Below are 15,477 nucleotides of genomic sequence, written 5' to 3'. Positions count from 1 at the left end.
GAGCGGGAGGGGACCGGGGACGGGACGGGAACGGGGATGGAGAGGGGAAAGGGCACGGCACGGCACGGGACGGGGACGGGGACGGGGACGGGGACGGGGACGGGACCGGGACCGGGACGGGAACGAGCCCCCAGCCCCGCCCCCAGCCCCGCCCCTCTGCTTCTCCCCCCCGCCCCTTCCTTTCCGCGTCCCCCCCCCCCTTCCCGCCCCTTTTTGTCCCCTCTCGGCCGCCGTCTCCTCGGCCGCGCGTCGCCGGGCGGGGCGGGGCGGCGCGGGGGGGTGGGAAGATGGCGGAGGCGTCCCCGCAGCCCGGCCGCTTCTTCTGCCACTGCTGCGCCGCCGAGATCGCCCCGCGCCTGCCCGTGAGCGGGGACCGGGCGTGGGCGGGGGCTGGGACGGGGGTCGGGGCGGGGGGCAGCCGGGCCCGGTTCTTCCCGGCCGCTGCGCTGCCCCGGTGCGGGCCGGGCCGGGCCGGGCCCTGGGCGCTGCTGCCCCCGGGGGCGGCCCCGGGATGGTTCCGGGATGGTCCCGGGGCGCTCGGCCGGGCTCTCGGGGCCCCGCTGCCGGGGGGGTGCCCGGCCGGGTCCCGCTGCGGCTCCTTGTGCTCGTTATAAAGCCTCAAAGGCGTCCCCGCGGCTCGGCCCGTTGCCGGTGCCCGCCTGCCCCGGCTCGTGGGGCCGCGCTGGGACCGGTTCGGGGGCCGAGCACCGAGCCGGGGGCCGGGGGGGCTCCGCTGGGACACGAAACCCGCTCGGACGCGTCCCTGCAGGACCGGCTCCGGATGGCCCCGCTCGGCTGGGGCTGGGCCGGGCGGGCTGCACGGGGCCCTGCGGCCCCCGGGGGCTGGGGCGGGGCGGGGCGGCCCTCCGGTCCCCCGGCCCCTGCCAGCAGCCGGCTGAGGCTCGGCTCGGCCGTGAGCCACCGGTGCCCAGGTGAGACGGAGCAGGGCCGGCTCCTGCCAGGCGCTGTCCGGCCGCTTGTCCCCGTTCCGACGCCCAGCGCTGGGCCCGTGCCGGCGGAGCACGGCTGGCAGCGGCGGAGCGTGGCGGGGAGCGGGCGGCTCCTTGTGCTGGCGCAGGGCCCGGCCGTGGGGAGCCGCTCGCTTCGGGATCCGAGTTCACTTGGTTTCACTTCCCGATTGCCGAGCGAGAGGTGGAGGCAGCTGAGGAACGGCACCTCTGGCGCTTGTGCTCCTGCAGCTGCCGAGGAATTTGCTGATCTCGGTGTTGGGAGCTGCATCCAAGGGGGGAAGGGGTAAAAACCGCAGCTCCCCTCAGTAAGAGAGGCGAGAGGAGCGAGTTGCCTTCTGTCAGGCGTGCCCAGTGCAATCGTTCATCCGGTGGCGTGCTGGCGAGAAGTAGAAGAGAAAGGGCTCGTTTCCAAGGCAGAGGGAATTGCTCTGAGTGCCTGCAGCCTGCACGGGAGTCCCTGTGTGCTGGTGACAGCTTAGGGAAGACCTGGGACTGTGCAGAGACGTTGTTGAAATCAAGCATTGTGTAAATTCCGCCCGTCTGCTTGTTTCTCAATCGCCAACCTGAAGGGCTCTGCCCGGAAGAGGGAGGTGCAGCCCCTGCAGGTCTCGCTGGAGGCCTGGCAGCTGCTCGGTGCCTGCCACCTCCTTATCTCGCGGGGCAGGCGGGAGCAGCACCCAGGGCACCGCTGGCGCTGCCGCCTGCTGCGCACCCTGATCGGGTCCTGCTGCGGTGCGATCGCAGACGTATCAGGCCACGCCGGCAGCCTCGCCTCCTCTCCCTCCTCTCCCCTCTCTGGGAATCCACCAGTGTTGTTCCGGGACTGACGTCAGTCCGAACCCAGAGGGATAAATGGGGCTAGCGTTAGCATCAGCAGGGCCTGGACTCCTTCGTGCCGAGGCTGGCTCCGTCACCCAGGGGTCCTGTTCCTCACGCCGGGTTTCGCGGGGCCGCGTGCCCGCGGCAGCTCTGCCGTAGGTGGGGCGAGGCCGGGCGCAGGGGCAGGACCTGTGGCTGCCTCCCGTGACTCAGCGGTGCCGCGGCGTTGCCGCTCCTCGGGTGCGCTGGCTGCCTCGTGCTGAGCAGAGGGATTTCCTGCCATGATCCGAAGCACTCTGGGCTTCTCGCTGCAGCAGCGTGGTCGCGAGGTGTGAGCTCAGCTCACTGCTCACCCCCAGCGCTGGGGGCAGCGCGTAGGGAGCTCAGGGAGTCGTGCTGCTGAGCACACAGGCCGGTTATTCCAACACACCCGGTCCTCAGTATTCAGCCACAAGCGTGGCAGCGGCGTTCTGTGACGAGCGCTGGGCGTGGGGGTGTGAGGCTGGGGCATTGTGCCTGCTGAATGCCCCTCTTGTGTCTGCTGAGCTCGAGTGCCGGCAGCCCCCAGGGACATCGGTCACAGCTTTCCTTCAGCCCTTCCCAAGTGATGATGTTGCTGTAGTTAGCCCCCGGCGCAGCTCCCTCCTTGGCCTCTCCCCAGGACAGTCGGCCTCCTGGGGCCGTGGGGGAATGCCCACGCAGCCCGGCGCCGAGTTCCCCTCCTGGGAATGCCGGAGGTTTTGCTTTCACTGCAGCCAGCACCGCAGGGGATGCTCCCTGAGGCTCTGTGTCTGCTGTGGGTCCGTCGGTGTCACCCGAACCTTCTCTAAACCCGAGCCCCAGACAGGTTCAGCCTCGTGAGCGTGGGGAAGGCAAACATCGGTGCTTTGTGGGGCTCTTTGGCTCCGCAAACCCCGCGTGCCGCCTGCGCTGAGCAGTGTTGGTGACAGACTGGCTGATGTGTTCTGTACAATGTCTGGTCTGCGCTGGCTGGGCAAACCGCTTTTACCCTTTAAAGTGAGGTGGGATTTGAGGCTGGTTCCAGCAGTACGCAGCCAGGTGGTGAGAGGAATTCTGCGGCCTGTGCCCAGTTACTCCGTGAATTCCGTTCATCAGGGCAGAATTCCCTTTCTAGCAGGTGCGACGTGCGATACCGATCTGATGGAGGAGGTTTCCTGAACTCAAGGCTGGCCGCCTGCCTGATCTGGCCGTTTGTGCAGCAGGAGGGAATGCTTCTGCCCACGTCGCCGTGGCGTTGGGATATGGCACGTCTCGCTGGCTCTGATCCACAAAAAATGCACTGCTGGGGGTGTCGGAGCTCCGGGGGAAGCTGCCTGGCTCCCTGGGGGCTGTCGCTCCGGGCACGCGCTCTGACCGTGGCGCGGGGCTGGGACCGTGGGCCGCAGGGCTCTCCTCTTCTCTTCCATCCCACCTGCAGGCGCACCTCGTGGCTCTTCATCTGCTCGCTCTTCTCACTCTGTTTCTTCTCCCGCAGGACTACATCTGCCCACGCTGCGAATCTGGCTTCATTGAGGAACTTCCTGAAGAGCCAAGGTAACGCGCTGCTCCCAAAGGCTTTTGCAAGGGTGATCCCGACCTGTTTTGTGCTTTCCCTCTTTCCAGGGAAGCGGCAGGGTCACTTACTACCCTTTTTTTCTTCTGGCCAGCTTGTGGCCTGTCACCATGGGTGTGTAGCACCTAATTTGTGTAGGCAAATCAGCCGGTGCTGAGCCTCAGTGCTGGTAGGGCTTGGGGGCCAATGTGTCGATTTAAAACAACAAGAAAAAGCGTTAGAGAGGCTTTCCTCGTGGCACATGTGAAAAGGAGGCCCGGAGGCGACCTTGTTGCTCTCTGCAGCTCCCCGAGCAGGGTGGGCGCCGGCCTCTGCTCCCCGGGCGCTGCTGAGCAGCAGGAAGGGCACGAAGCTGTGCAGGGGGTGGTCGGACTGGACGCTAGGGAACTGTACTGGGAGCGGGGGCTGACCCTGCAACAGGCTTCCTGGAGAGGTGGTCGGTGGCCCCGTGCCTGTCGGCGCTCGAGAGGCGTTTGGACAACGCCCTCGTGTGCTTCAGCATTTGGTTAGCCCTGAAGCGGCCGGGCAGTTGGGCTGGGTGATCTCTGGAGGTTCCTTCAGCTGAGCTGCTCTGCTCTAACCATCCCGGAGGAGACTTCAACCGCCTGCCGAAGGGAGAGCGCGTGGAACCTAGTTTAAAGCACCGGCAGCACTGTGTTCTGACTAAGACTTTGGACTCTGCACCGAGCAGCTGAGGTCTGCGTTCACGTGACTGCTGACTGCAGCGGGACGGCTCCCCGGCAGTGTCAAAAGGGGCCAGGGTGGGAGCGATGTCCTCGAGTCTCAGCCGCCGGCTGGACCCCAGCCGGGAGCAGCACGGGCTGGGCAGCGTGCAGCCAGCCTGCCACGCGCTCGGTGCAACGGCTCACCGTGCTGCCTGGGGCGGGTGTCAGACGCATCTCGCTGCCTCCCGACTGCTCTTAGAGCTGGGGAGAGCTGCTCTTCCCCACTGGAGTTTCTGTGCTGACAAGGTGACCTTTTGTTTGACTATGCCAGCCTGAGAGGTGGACAATCAGTCCTGTCAAGCCCTACCTGTGCTGCTCGTTTGCTGTGACCCTGGGGAGAGGCTCTTAATCTCCAAACTCAGTTTTTGTTACCCGTAATGCCAAAACGTAGACCTGCACCCTGAGCCGTAAACATTCCTGCAGCTCTCCAAAAGCAGAGGCCTAATGGCATTAGGAGCCTTCCTACCAGCCTGTCCCCTTTGGTCACATGCGGCTGCAACAGAGAAGTTCCTTTGATTTGAGGTTAGGTGAAGCACGTTTGGGTCGTAGTGCTCAGGGCTTTACCTTAAGTCTCCTCTTCCTGGTGCCCCAGAGGATGAGGTGGGTTGTTTGAGGTGGGTTGTGCGGGGAGCCCTTGCCTGACATCGTGGTTCAGCCACTTCTCTGTAGCTTCACGAAATCAGAACCTGGGAGCGTTGGGAGAGAGATGAAGACACGAGGAACTGAGGGCTGCGTGGGGGGAAGTATGGAAACTGATAGGGACAACTGGAAAACGAGCACCTGAGGCAGGCTGGTTCTGTTTGGGATGGAGCCTCCCCTGCCACGGGGCAGAAGGGCAGGGGAACGGACCTCTGAGGTCCCTTTCAGCTCTGGCTCGCTTTCTGTGCACTGTTTCTGAGCAGCTGTGCCTCTGCTCAGCACGTCAAACTCCCGTCCCTTGATCCCCTCTGCTGGGAAGATCTTTGCACAGCACCCTGCCGATGCTTACCAGCACTCTTCGTTCTTCTCAGGAACACTGACAATGAGACCAGCTCCTCCACGTCAACCAGTGATCAGAGCAGGCATCCTTTTGAGGTAAGTCCTTCTCTCCAGAAGTGCTCTTGCCGTTGAAGTGAAGCACTTCTCCGTTAGCGTATTGTTTAAATGTTCCCTGGATTGTGATAAAACCTGGGAGAGGAGGCACTAATGGCATCCCCGTGCTGCTGCTGGGATCTCTGCGTGGAGCACTTTGCTGTGCGATTTTAATAGGACCATCCCTCAGAGCTTATTCTCGTTGTGAGGGGGCTAAGCTGGGATCTGGAGAGCTGTCTGGGTGTGTTGCTATGCGGTAGCCTCGGCTTAAAAGGCAGCAGTTACACACAGCAGCTACCGGGAGAGCAGGGGAGCTGTCTTTATTTCTTAGGTTCATACAGAGCTGTGTAGCGGCGGGTGCCCCTGCCCGTGGCAGGGGGGTTGGAATTAGATGATTTAAGGTCCCTTCCAACCCAAACGTCTCTGCGTAGTTCTGGGCTGTGTCTGTTCCTCACTAAGCCACTTCTGAGTGTGCACTGAGCACCTGCATCAGCTGAGGCTTGTGAGCTGATCTGAAGAGACTAGTCTTTGTCGGGAGGCTGAGCAGATGCCAGCAGTGAAAAGTGAGCCATTTCTGTTCCCATTACAATCTGCTCCTGAATTCTGTCCTCCCCAGAACGTGGATCAGCACTTATTCACCTTGCCGCAGGGCTACGGCCAGTTTGCCTTCGGGATTTTCGATGACGGCTTTGAGATTCCGTTCGGGTCCAACGTGCAGTCAGAAGACAACCGGGACTCTGAGAACCGGAGGGAGCGAGAGCACCAGTCCCGGCATCGATACGGAGCAAGGCAGCCCCGGGCTCGCCTCGCCGCACGGCGTGCCGCTGGCAGGCACGAGGGCGTTCCCACGCTGGAAGGGTGAGCGGCCTCCGAGGGTCCTGGGGAGGAAGCCCTGCTCTTCCCCACTGATGGGTCTGCTGCGAGTCAGCCGGCGCCTTTTACCCCTCGGTTTGAGGAACGGTCTCTTGAGGACCGCTCTCGGCTCAGCTGTCCGCTGTGGCCGCCTTTCACAGGCGTCCGCTCGCAAGACGCAGTTGCGGTTACTGCGGGGTATTTCCTTTTTCCTTTTATTCCCTCTGATGCAGCAGCATTCAGCTGCTCTTCCTGTGTCAGATTTCCGGGCTGGGAGCTAGCAGACGTGAATTATTTTTTAATCCTGGCCTTCTTGTCTTTCAGGATCATTCAGCAGCTGGTCAATGGTATTATTGCACCAACAACAATACCAAACCTAGGACTTGGTCCCTGGTGAGTTAAAGGTGAACTCTTCTCGCTGACACAGTTCACGTTCCCCCCGAATTTAATTGCTGTTCTTGTTCTTAAAGGGGAGTCTTGCATTCAAATCCAATGGACTACGCCTGGGGTGCCAATGGCTTGGATGCAATTATTACGCAGGTAAACCTAGAGTTGTCGTGGGGTCTGCAGGCCTCTTGGGCAGTGCTGCAAAATTGTCAGCACCCATTGTGATGCCAGGGAGCAACCCCTGGAGGTGCAGGTGTGGGAAACAAGGCCCACAGTGCGGGGGGGGGGGCTGGGTTCAAGTGCCTTCGATTGGTAAACGAGCAGATTCCGTGTGCTGCTGAGCTCACATCTTTCTGCCTTGTGTGGCCTATTGTTTTTTCAGTTACTAAATCAGTTTGAAAACACTGGACCGCCGCCGGCAGACAAAGAAAAGATCCAGGCCCTCCCCACCATACAGATCACGCAGGAACACGTAGGTGCGTATGTCTCCTCCAGGGAATTGCTCGCAAAGAGGTCTGTGAACATTCCGTTCAACGCTTTGTGATTTTAATTCTGTCTGCCAGTACCTTCAAGGTCTAAAACGCTTCAAAGAGGGGCGAAAGCTGACATTGCTCTGCTCTGCTCGCACAAAGGAAAGAGCAGCGCAGACTGGATGGATTTGCCCTGGGGAGGGAAACTATTCTGAAAAGTTGAGCGCAGGTCGAGACGAGATGCACGTGCTCGCTGCTGGGCCGGGCTGCAGCTCTGCGCTGCCCTGTGCTGCCAGCTCTGCCAGGCGTGCGGGGCGAGAGCTTATTTACCAGTCGGGCAGGCACAAAGCGAGCACCAGATGCTTTGGTACGAGCATGTGCACGTGTACGCGCATCTTCTCGTTAAATATGGTTTGTGCAGCAGGAGGCTGAAGAGGGGAACAGTGCAGCAGACCTGGGGCAGCGGAAGGTGGAGCGATGGTGGTGTAGGACCTGCAGAGCGACAGGCTTCCCGCTCCGGGGATGAAGCAGCAGTGGGGGCAGAAGCACAAGAGCTAAATGGGGGTGAAGGGAGGTGATGGGATCCTGAGGGGGCTGCTTCGATTGTCATTCTTTCCTTTATTGCTTAGCTGTGTTTTGCTTTCCCTTGTGACACAGATTCTGGGTTAGAGTGCCCCGTGTGTAAAGAAGACTATACAGTTGGGGAAAACGTCCGACAGTTACCTTGCAATCACCTATTCCACAACAGCTGTATAGTCCCTTGGCTGGAGCAGGTTGGTGCCTTCTGCGTGGACCTCGTGGCTTTTGTAGCAACTGGGGGTTTTCTGGTGGTACTGTTCTCTTCTGTAAATATTTCCACACCTCTGAGATGAGGCCTGAGCGGCCTTTCATCAGAGGAAGGGGTGTCACCCTAGCCCTTTCCTTGAGTGCTGCTCCTGTATCGTGTTTCTAACCATGTTTCCCATATTTCTTGCTTTTTGTCTGCTCTCCAAAGCATGACACGTGTCCTGTGTGCCGGAAAAGCTTAAGCGGACAAAACACTGCCACAAACCCCCCAGGACTCACAGGAATGAACTTCTCCTCCTCCTCCTCCTCCTCTTCCTCCAGCTCACCAAGTAACGAAAACTCATCGAACAACTCATGAATCTTAACCCATACCTCTGTCCCTGGGGCCCTGTCCATTGTCCTTCCTCCCTCCCCAGCCAACGTAAGCAACAAAAGGGGCTTCCAGAGCAGAGCAAGGGGAGGGTAGCGAGGGGGAAGCAGCACCCCCAGCATTCCCTTTTGAGTTCTGAAGACGCGGAGACTCTGGGTCCCTCAGAGATGAGAAGCCTCAAGTTCTGTGCCGGGGGGGAGAGCTCTGTCTAGTAATAAAATGCATCCATTTGCCGCGTGGACATAAAACCGTTGCCGTGAAAGGCTGCCGTGCCCCACAGATGGAAACCCAAGGTGCTGAGCTAGCGGTTGCAATTCTGAATGGAAAGGTTGTTTGTCAGATTTTGAATTTGAGATTTCTTGTTTTCTTTCTTTTGCTCCTCCTCCTCCCCTTGGATACTATCTCTTCTGCTTTGGAGATTGAAGTCTTTAAAATGAAAGCGTAACGACACTGCCTCCCTCCCAGGGTCTCCAGCTGGGGAGGGCAATAGTTGTCACTGAAAAAATGAACTCGAAATAGACCCCATTATCCTTCCCTTTCTCCAGTCCCATTTATTTTTCTTTATAACCTTGCCCTTCTGATACTCGACACTGAAAGGGTTTTTATAATTTTAAATTATTACTGCTGTTTAAATAAATGGACGTTTCAGCTCAATGAGACGTTATGCATGATTTGAGGAAAACTACAGGGTAAGCTCTCCGGAGACTGCTGTGCTGAGCCCTCCCGTCTCACCCAAGGGCAGCCTGGGCTTGTCCAAGCCCTCCCGGTGTGCTGGGTGCGCGCTGCTGGGAGCTCCGGGCACCAGGCTCCGACGCAGCCAGCACCCCTACGTGCATTGCCAGCCCGCAGGTTGTTGGGCGGCTGGCCGCAGGATTGCAGCTGAAAGCATCCTTGCCTGGTCTTTTGTATTTTTTACATCTTCTCCCTGTTGCAGTCCTCTCAGCTCGATGGACTTTTCCACTGTGTTGACACCAGGACTGGGTGCGCGTCAGAGCGAGGACCAGACAAATATCATTGTGATCAAATAATAGACAGGAAAACCAAGATTTTGGAGGAAAATGTATTTCAAAGTTACTTAAAATACAGCTGATTAAAAAAGGAGAGAGACAAATATCCGGGTGTGTTTCACAGTTTCTGTGACAGCTGGGGCCTGGAAAAGGAGAAGAATGAGAATGGTGTGGGCAGTGACCTACCTGCTGCGCCTCCCTGGGAAAGGGGACAGAAACTTGGCTCCCCCCCGGAGTTCTCCCCAAGGGGCTCCGGTTTCCTTCTCTTTCGGAACCACAGCACTGCCAGCTCCAAGAAGCCTGGGCAGGGCTGCGTGCTGGGGGGCGTGGGGTGAGGTTCCTGCTTCGCTGGCTGCTGCCTACGGCTGGGGAGGGAAGCGGGGCTGGCTCCTTGCCACACGCTGCTGTGCGGTGCCGGCAGGAGGAGCGAGCGGGCAGCGTGGCGGGGCTGCTTCGGGGATGTCGGCCGATGCCTCCTCTTCTGCCTCCTGTCCCTGCAGCAGGCGGTGGACTCCCTGCCCCTGGTGTTTGCGGAAGCGTTGTGTGCTCCGTGTGTCAGGAGCCTTGGGAGCGTTGTGCTCCTGTTTTTCACACCCATGTGGTCCCAGGGGAGCCGCTTCCCTGGCCCTGCACCCTCCTGCTGTGCCCAGACATCCCTGGGATGAGCACTGCGAGACCTGGGCTTGGTTTTGCCAGCGGCTGCCCAGCCCCGTGTGGTGCCTCCCACCCCGTGGTGCCCTGCTGCTTCCCGCTGGCACAGTGACCCGGTGGCCTCGCTGTCCTGGGGCTGGGCCGCGGCTCTTGCAGTGTTTGTGTCTCTGGTGACTCAGGAGCAGGAGCTCGGCTGTGGCCATGGTGCAGCAGGAAGAGGGATGAGGAATGAAGGAGGAGCTGAATGCCCCGGGGGCACCGGCGGGGTGCTGCCCTGCTGCTCTTAGGGGCTGGGACGAGGTGGCAGGGCCAGGGCGAGCCGGGGGGACCCGGCGGGAAGCGGCCGAGCTCTGCGGGGCCTTCTGGGACCTCCGCTGACCTGCCCCTGCCCACGGCAGGAGGGTTGAGCATCTCTGGCCCCGAGGTTCCCTGCGTCTTCTCCAGCCTTTGGGTGCGCGGGTGGCGCCCTGTGAGCAGGCTGAGGGTGTCCGGGGAAGGTGCTGGCCCTGGAAAGGCTCCCCACCCTGCTGCAAGCTTCCCAAGCAGGGATGTGCCTCCTAACAGGAGGGGGAAGGCATCGTTTGGCACTTCTTGACCCATTTTGGAATAAGCAGCAGCTTTGTTGGGGAAAACATCCATCTTCGCTCACCAGGAGCGATTTGCCCAGCCTGCTGGGGACGGCAGCACGCGGCCGGCACGGAGCCGCCGTCCCGGAAGGTTTTGGCGTTGGCTTCGCCAGCTCAACCGGGGCAGCTCGGCGGCGCCTTTCATCCCAGCGGGCGGCCGCCTCCGGGGTGAGGGTTTATCTCAGGACTGGAATATCAGGGTCAATAGCTCGTCCTGTGCCAGAGCTCGAGCCAGGAGCTTCTGCCACTGGGATCCTGGGCTCGGGGTGGCAACGGCAGGAGGGTCCCGGGGCAGAGGGGATGCTCCTGCAGCCCCCTGGGAGTTCCGCATGCGGTTTGTGCCCATGTTGAAATGCTCGGGGTGGGTTCCGGGTGGGCGAAGCAAAGCACGCCTGTGGCTCCAGCTGCCTGCCCCAGCTGGGGGCTGCTGGCCTGGGGCCGGTGCCCCCCGCGGTCCCGACGGAGTTACCGTGGTGGCTGTTCCCTCCTGCCACCAACTCCAGGAGCTGGTTCGGTGAGAAATGGAACGAGTTTGGTGGTTTTCGCCCGGGCCATCGCTCACTGCTCACACGGTGACGTGACCAAGTGACCACGCTGTGCAGCGGGGCGCGGCGGGCGGCGCAGGAACGTGCCCTGGCCAGGAGGCGAGGCACGGGGCTATTTCTGGCCCTGCTCCCCTCGGGGCAGGTGCCTGTGCTCGGCGCCACCTCCCTGGCGCCTGGCTCCATCCCTGCCTGCCGGGAGGGCACGGAGCAGTGCCAAGGCCGGGCGGCAGCGGGGGGCTGCTCAGCACGGGTGCAGCCGTGCCGCTCCTGCAGGAGGTCGCGCTCACACAGGTGCCTTCGCCCAGCGCAAGGCCGGGATGCGGGGCTCTCCCCTTCCTCAGCTGCTTTTTCCAGCTCCATCCTTTGTGCCACTGGAACAACAATCGCTCTTTTTTCCTGCGGGTGAGGTTTTGGGCTGGGTGCGCCCCCGCCCGCACGCTCAAGGCAGGGCGTGGGTGGGCAAGGAGTGGGGCGGACGCTGGTGGCCGCGGCTGCCGCCCCAGGGCAGCTGCTCGGGGCTGCAGCCGCTCAGAAAGGGCCCACGGCCACCCCGACAGAGCCACCCCCGGCACCAAACCTCCACGACTCAGCCCCTTTGCGTGCCACAAACACAGCTTTAATTTCCACGGGTGCTTGGCCACAAAGCGAACGCAGCCCCGGGACGTCCCAGCCCCAGGCGGTGGCTGCTCGGGGTGGGGGGAGACGTGGGCAGCCCCAGCCCCAGCCCCAGCCTGCGGCTCTGCCCCCACGGGACACCGGGGACGGCCGCGTCCCTGCACGGCCACGTCCCCGCACGGCTTTCGTTCTGGAGCTTTCATGTCCGTGTCCATCCTCCACCATGTGTTTAAAAAATAAAACAATAAATAGAAAAAAAAAAAAAAAAGATATTTACACATATAAAATAACCCTATGTTTCCCTTTTTTCCACAGGACCGTCTGGGAGCTGTGCTCAGCTGATGAGCATGGGGAGGAAGTGTGTGGAGGGGTGCTGCCGTCGCGTCTGGCCCCCTCGCTGTGGCCTGCCCTTGCTATTGAGCGAGAGGAACATGGGGCGGCCCCGGTGCCGCCAGCGCAGCGACGCGTAGGTGTTGTAGCCGTTCTCCTCGATGCGCTCCGTGAACTTGCAGTTGGGGCTGAACTCCTTCTGGCAGGGGAGGGAAGGGGGTGAGCGGGGGCTGCGCTCTGCAGCGCCGGGTCCTTGCCCCGCGCCAGCACGGGCTGGAGCCCCGAGAGCAGGGCAGGCACGGGAGCCCGGGCTCCCCGCGGGGCAGAGGGGGTCCGCGGGCACCATCCCCTGCGGGGAGTGTCCTGAGCACGGGGAACCAGGAGCCTGCTCCTGGGCACCGGCCCCAGCGGGTGCAGCCCCCCCACCCCGTTCCAGCTCTGCCCTGCGCCTCCGACCCCGGCCCCGGTGGCAGCGCCCGACCTACCGACCCGTAGAGCCGCCCCTGCTTGTTCATGGCCAGGTAGAAGCCGGTGTGCACCGCCCGGATGGCCACGACGCCGACACGCACCGACCGGATCTCGACGATGCCTGCGGGACAGCGAAGCGCCGCAGTGAGATGGGCGACCTCCCCGAGGGGCCCTTCCCCTGCGCCACGGCTGTGCCCACCAGGGAGGGACAGCACCGCCGAGCCTCGCCGGCCACAGACAGACAGACGGAGGGATGGAAGGATGGAGGGACGCCTTCCCCACAGAGGGACAGTGGGGAGCAAGGGCTGCAGCCGAGTCAGGGGCAGGAGGGGGAAAGCCAGGATCTGGGGAGGGCTCGGTCTTTGTTCCTGCCCTCCCTTGGGCCAGCTGCCCCCAGGAGCAGAGCTGCGCTGGAGCGACACCGAGCCAAGCCTCTGCTTGCCTGTAACAAGCGGTCAGCTCCACAACCTGGCAGCTGTGCCTCTGCCCAAAATGTGCTGCGGTGCCCCGGGGACCGACCCCACTCTCTGAGTGCCCGTCCCACCGAGGCCAGCATAGCCCCGGAGGGGGCAAAGGGCGTGGGGTGACGGCGGGTGGGGGCCTGGGGGTGGAGGCGGCGGGGCGCAGCTGGGTGGTGCTGGAGGGATGCACGAAGGCTCCGTGCCGGGGCAGGGGGCTGCGGGCACCAGAGTGCGGCTGGGCTGGTGCTCCCCATGGGCACCGGGGCCGCTCGCCTGGCTGGCACCAGCAGGAATCGGGGCTGGGGACTGTGGGACAGACGGGGGACGCTCAGCAGAGGGGGCGAACCCAGGCACTGAGCCCGCAGCGGGCCCGGCTCCAGCCCAGGCAGAGGAGCGTGCGCCCAGCCCGCAGATCCCCATCGGAGCCGCTAATGGGAAAGGCATGCGGTCAGACCAGGCGGATTTTATGGTGGAAACACCCAGAGCACCCACGGAGACTCTGGGGATTCTGCTTCCAGGCCAGCAAGAGCCGCCGGCCTGGCCCTGCTCTGCTCGGGGAGCCCCGTGGAGGCTGGATGGGGCTGGAGGATGCGCAGAGGCTTTGGCTGGCTCACGGCATGCACAGAGCGGCGTCTGCAGCCTCTGGGCAGTGTCTTTTGGGAGCCGTGCCCCCCACCCACAGTGTGCTGAGCACCAGTGGAGCTGGCATCGCCCCCACGGGACCAACCCTGCCATTGCTGCGAGTGGACGGGGCTGGATGTGGCACCAGGACAGCTTGAGCACTCCTGAGGGGTCAGCACCTTTGGGGGCACACCTGAGAGGGGGATTTTCAGCCCAGCCACCCTGCATGGGGCTCCAGCACCAGCCAGGACCCATGCAGTGCGGTTCAGCGCGTCCCGGCCCAGCAGAGCCGTTAATGAGCAGCAGCCGTGGGGACGGGCTGAGCAAATGCCTGCAAATCCATCTCAGTTTATCGCCGTCTGGAGCTGCTGCTATTTATAACAGAGGACTTTTACTCCTCTAAAAATAACCCCACGCTGCTCTTCCCAGCGCCCTCCAGCTCCGCTGGGGACCGCTCTGCGGGGCCGGCCGGCACAGCCCCGCTCCCAGGTACCTGGGAGGGCGCCCGGCTCCGCGCGGGCTGCGAGGGGCCCAGAGGTGTGGGGCAGCACCCCGGGGCCGAGCTCTGCGGGGCCGGCAGGGCCCTGGGGAGGCAGCGGCAGCTCCCAGGCCCTCGGCCCCGGCGGGGTCTGGGCCAGCCCTGCCCGGGAGGCTGGGGCAGGTGTGGGGTGCGAGGAGGGGGGAGCCCGGGGACGGCGGCCGCTGGCAGGGCTGGTCCGGTGGCTGCCGGGAGGCTGAGGAGCAGCGCCTCGGCCCAGCCCAGGCGCGGGTTATCTGCGGCTCCGATAACCAGAGCGAGCCCGGTGCGACAGCCTGGAGCCTCTCCACCTGCCAGGCCCCATTGCCACACGGCCGAGGGAACGTGTCGGGGCACTGGGTGCTGGCAGCGCGCCCGCGTGGGGCTCCCGACAGCTTCTGGCACCATGAGAGGGTTCCCCCGGCCCGGCCGGGCTGGGCTGGGCTCCTCACACCGCCACCAGCAGAGCGCGGGGTCCCCGGGTGGGTGACACCCCCCCGGACGTGGGGCAGAGGAAGCTGCTCCCATCCTCGCCGTCCTTCCCTCCCCACGCCCCGATGCCCTGCCCGGGCATCCCCCACACGAGACCCCCACGGCCGCCCCTGACGGCTGCGGGGTGGAGCAGACGCAGCGCCGGCCCCGGCCCCAGGGGAAGGCCTGATCCCGCCTGCTTGCTCCCAAACTCCAGATCGCAGCAGCAGCCTGGGCAGTGCTGAGATCCCCCGATGTTCACCCCCTTCATGCCCACCGGGACGCTGTGCCCAACCCCATGAGGCCCCCACAGGCCCCTCCACGGGGAGGCTGCCACAAGCCCCCGGCGCGCTCGGCCATCGCTCCACGTCTGTGCCACGGTGGGGGCTGCCGGCCGTGCCCACCGGGTCCCCACCCGGGGGCTGTCCCTGGGCACATCCCCACACTCGCTCTTGGCCCACGCCGTGCCGCCGGCGCTGTCCCGGCCTCGCAGCGCTGGGCCCCGTAGGGGCTGACCCTCACCACGCGCAGTCCCAGAGACTCCCAGCGGCTCGGGGGGTCCCCCGCTGCTCTCCGGGTCTTTGCCTCCTGCAGTCCCAGCCGTGACTGAGCCCCGACCTCCCCGCAGGCAGCGGGATGCTCTCTGCGCCCCTGCTCTGCTCCCCCCCTGGATGCTGGGTGCTGAGCCCAGCGGCACCACGGAGCCCCCCCATCCCTCCTCCTCCTCAGCCCTTCTCCCTCCGACACCTTCACGGGCAGCGGTCGGAGCCCCCCAGGCCCTGCTGGAGCAGGAAAAGCCCAAACGCGGGGCTGGGGGCAGCGCTGTCGGCTCTGCTGGAGGGGGAGATGGGTGCCCGCAGGACCCCCCCAGCCCCCCCCGTCACTGGGCAGAGCCGACAAAGAGGCACCGGGCCCCCGGGGCAGAGCACGAGGCTGGCAGCGCCCCTCCGGCAGCCAGACCCCGGGAGAGGGGCTCCGGGGGGCAGGGAGCTGCCCTGCGGCCGCCTCCCGCCCGGCTGGAGGAGACGCCCGGCCCCGCAGCGCCGCCGGGACACGGCCGGCCCCGGGGCCCCTCCCGGTGGGGTCCGGCCCCGCCGCCCCCCGCGGGCCGCTGCCCCCCCGCGGCCGCGCTCGCTGCCCT

The 15,477-nt window shown here is 63.8% G+C and overlaps 3 protein-coding genes across 5 annotated transcripts in view; 2 read left to right on the top strand and 1 right to left on the bottom strand.

Moving 5' to 3' along the window:
• Positions 1 to 213: 213 nt before the first annotated feature.
• Positions 214 to 9,135, top strand: RNF126 (ring finger protein 126). Of its 3 annotated transcripts, none has more exons than XR_004756412.1 (9): positions 214 to 362; positions 3,286 to 3,344; positions 5,099 to 5,162; positions 5,776 to 6,017; positions 6,336 to 6,404; positions 6,482 to 6,551; positions 6,781 to 6,911; positions 7,526 to 7,641; positions 7,863 to 7,901. XR_004756412.1 is itself a non-coding variant. In XM_035348450.1 (9 exons), the coding sequence occupies exons 1-9, from the start codon at positions 288 to 290 to the stop codon at positions 8,010 to 8,012; spliced, it is 906 nt and encodes a 301-aa protein (XP_035204341.1). In that variant the 5' UTR covers positions 215 to 287; the 3' UTR covers positions 8,013 to 9,135. The 3 variants fall into 3 exon arrangements, 2 of the variants coding, with proteins under 2 accessions (XP_035204341.1, XP_035204340.1); XM_035348450.1 differs by having other exon boundaries at positions 215 to 362; positions 5,809 to 6,017; positions 6,781 to 6,874; positions 7,863 to 9,135; XM_035348449.1 differs by having other exon boundaries at positions 215 to 362; positions 6,781 to 6,874; positions 7,863 to 9,135.
• A 2,317-nt stretch (positions 9,136 to 11,452) lies between these two features.
• Positions 11,453 to 12,721, bottom strand: FGF22 (fibroblast growth factor 22; the record flags this gene model as incomplete). The annotated part of the gene is made up of 2 exons (XM_035308675.1): positions 11,453 to 11,997; positions 12,284 to 12,721. Coding segments are annotated over 2 exons (633 nt in total), but the record flags the coding sequence as incomplete, so codon positions are not given.
• A 190-nt stretch (positions 12,722 to 12,911) lies between these two features.
• Positions 12,912 to 15,477, top strand: part of POLRMT (RNA polymerase mitochondrial) — an 18,151-nt gene continuing 15,585 nt past the window's right edge. Inside the window, exon 1 of the mRNA XM_035308674.1 lies at positions 12,912 to 12,956. Coding sequence (XP_035164565.1) covers positions 12,912 to 12,956 — 45 coding nt within the window. The remainder of the gene's footprint in view (positions 12,957 to 15,477) is intronic.

The sequence above is a fragment of the Oxyura jamaicensis genome, chromosome 28, assembly GCF_011077185.1.
Source record: "Oxyura jamaicensis isolate SHBP4307 breed ruddy duck chromosome 28, BPBGC_Ojam_1.0, whole genome shotgun sequence".
Taxonomy (NCBI): domain Eukaryota; kingdom Metazoa; phylum Chordata; class Aves; order Anseriformes; family Anatidae; genus Oxyura; species Oxyura jamaicensis.
The sequence above is the reverse complement of the archived record's forward strand: the minus strand, read 5'-3'. Positions and strand labels throughout refer to the sequence as shown.

What these genes read in the sequence shown, in the direction of transcription:
- RNF126 (XM_035348449.1), top strand. Translation starts at nt 288, where the DNA reads ATGGCGGAGGCGTCCCCGCAGCCCGGCCGCTTCTTCTGCCACTGCTGC. An exon ending in GAACTTCCTGAAGAGCCAAG is followed by an intron (nt 3,345 to 5,098) that starts GTAACGCGCTGC and finishes CGTTCTTCTCAG; the next exon opens with GAACACTGACAATGAGACCA. An exon ending in GGCGTTCCCACGCTGGAAGG is followed by an intron (nt 6,018 to 6,335) that starts GTGAGCGGCCTC and finishes CTTGTCTTTCAG; the next exon opens with GATCATTCAGCAGCTGGTCA.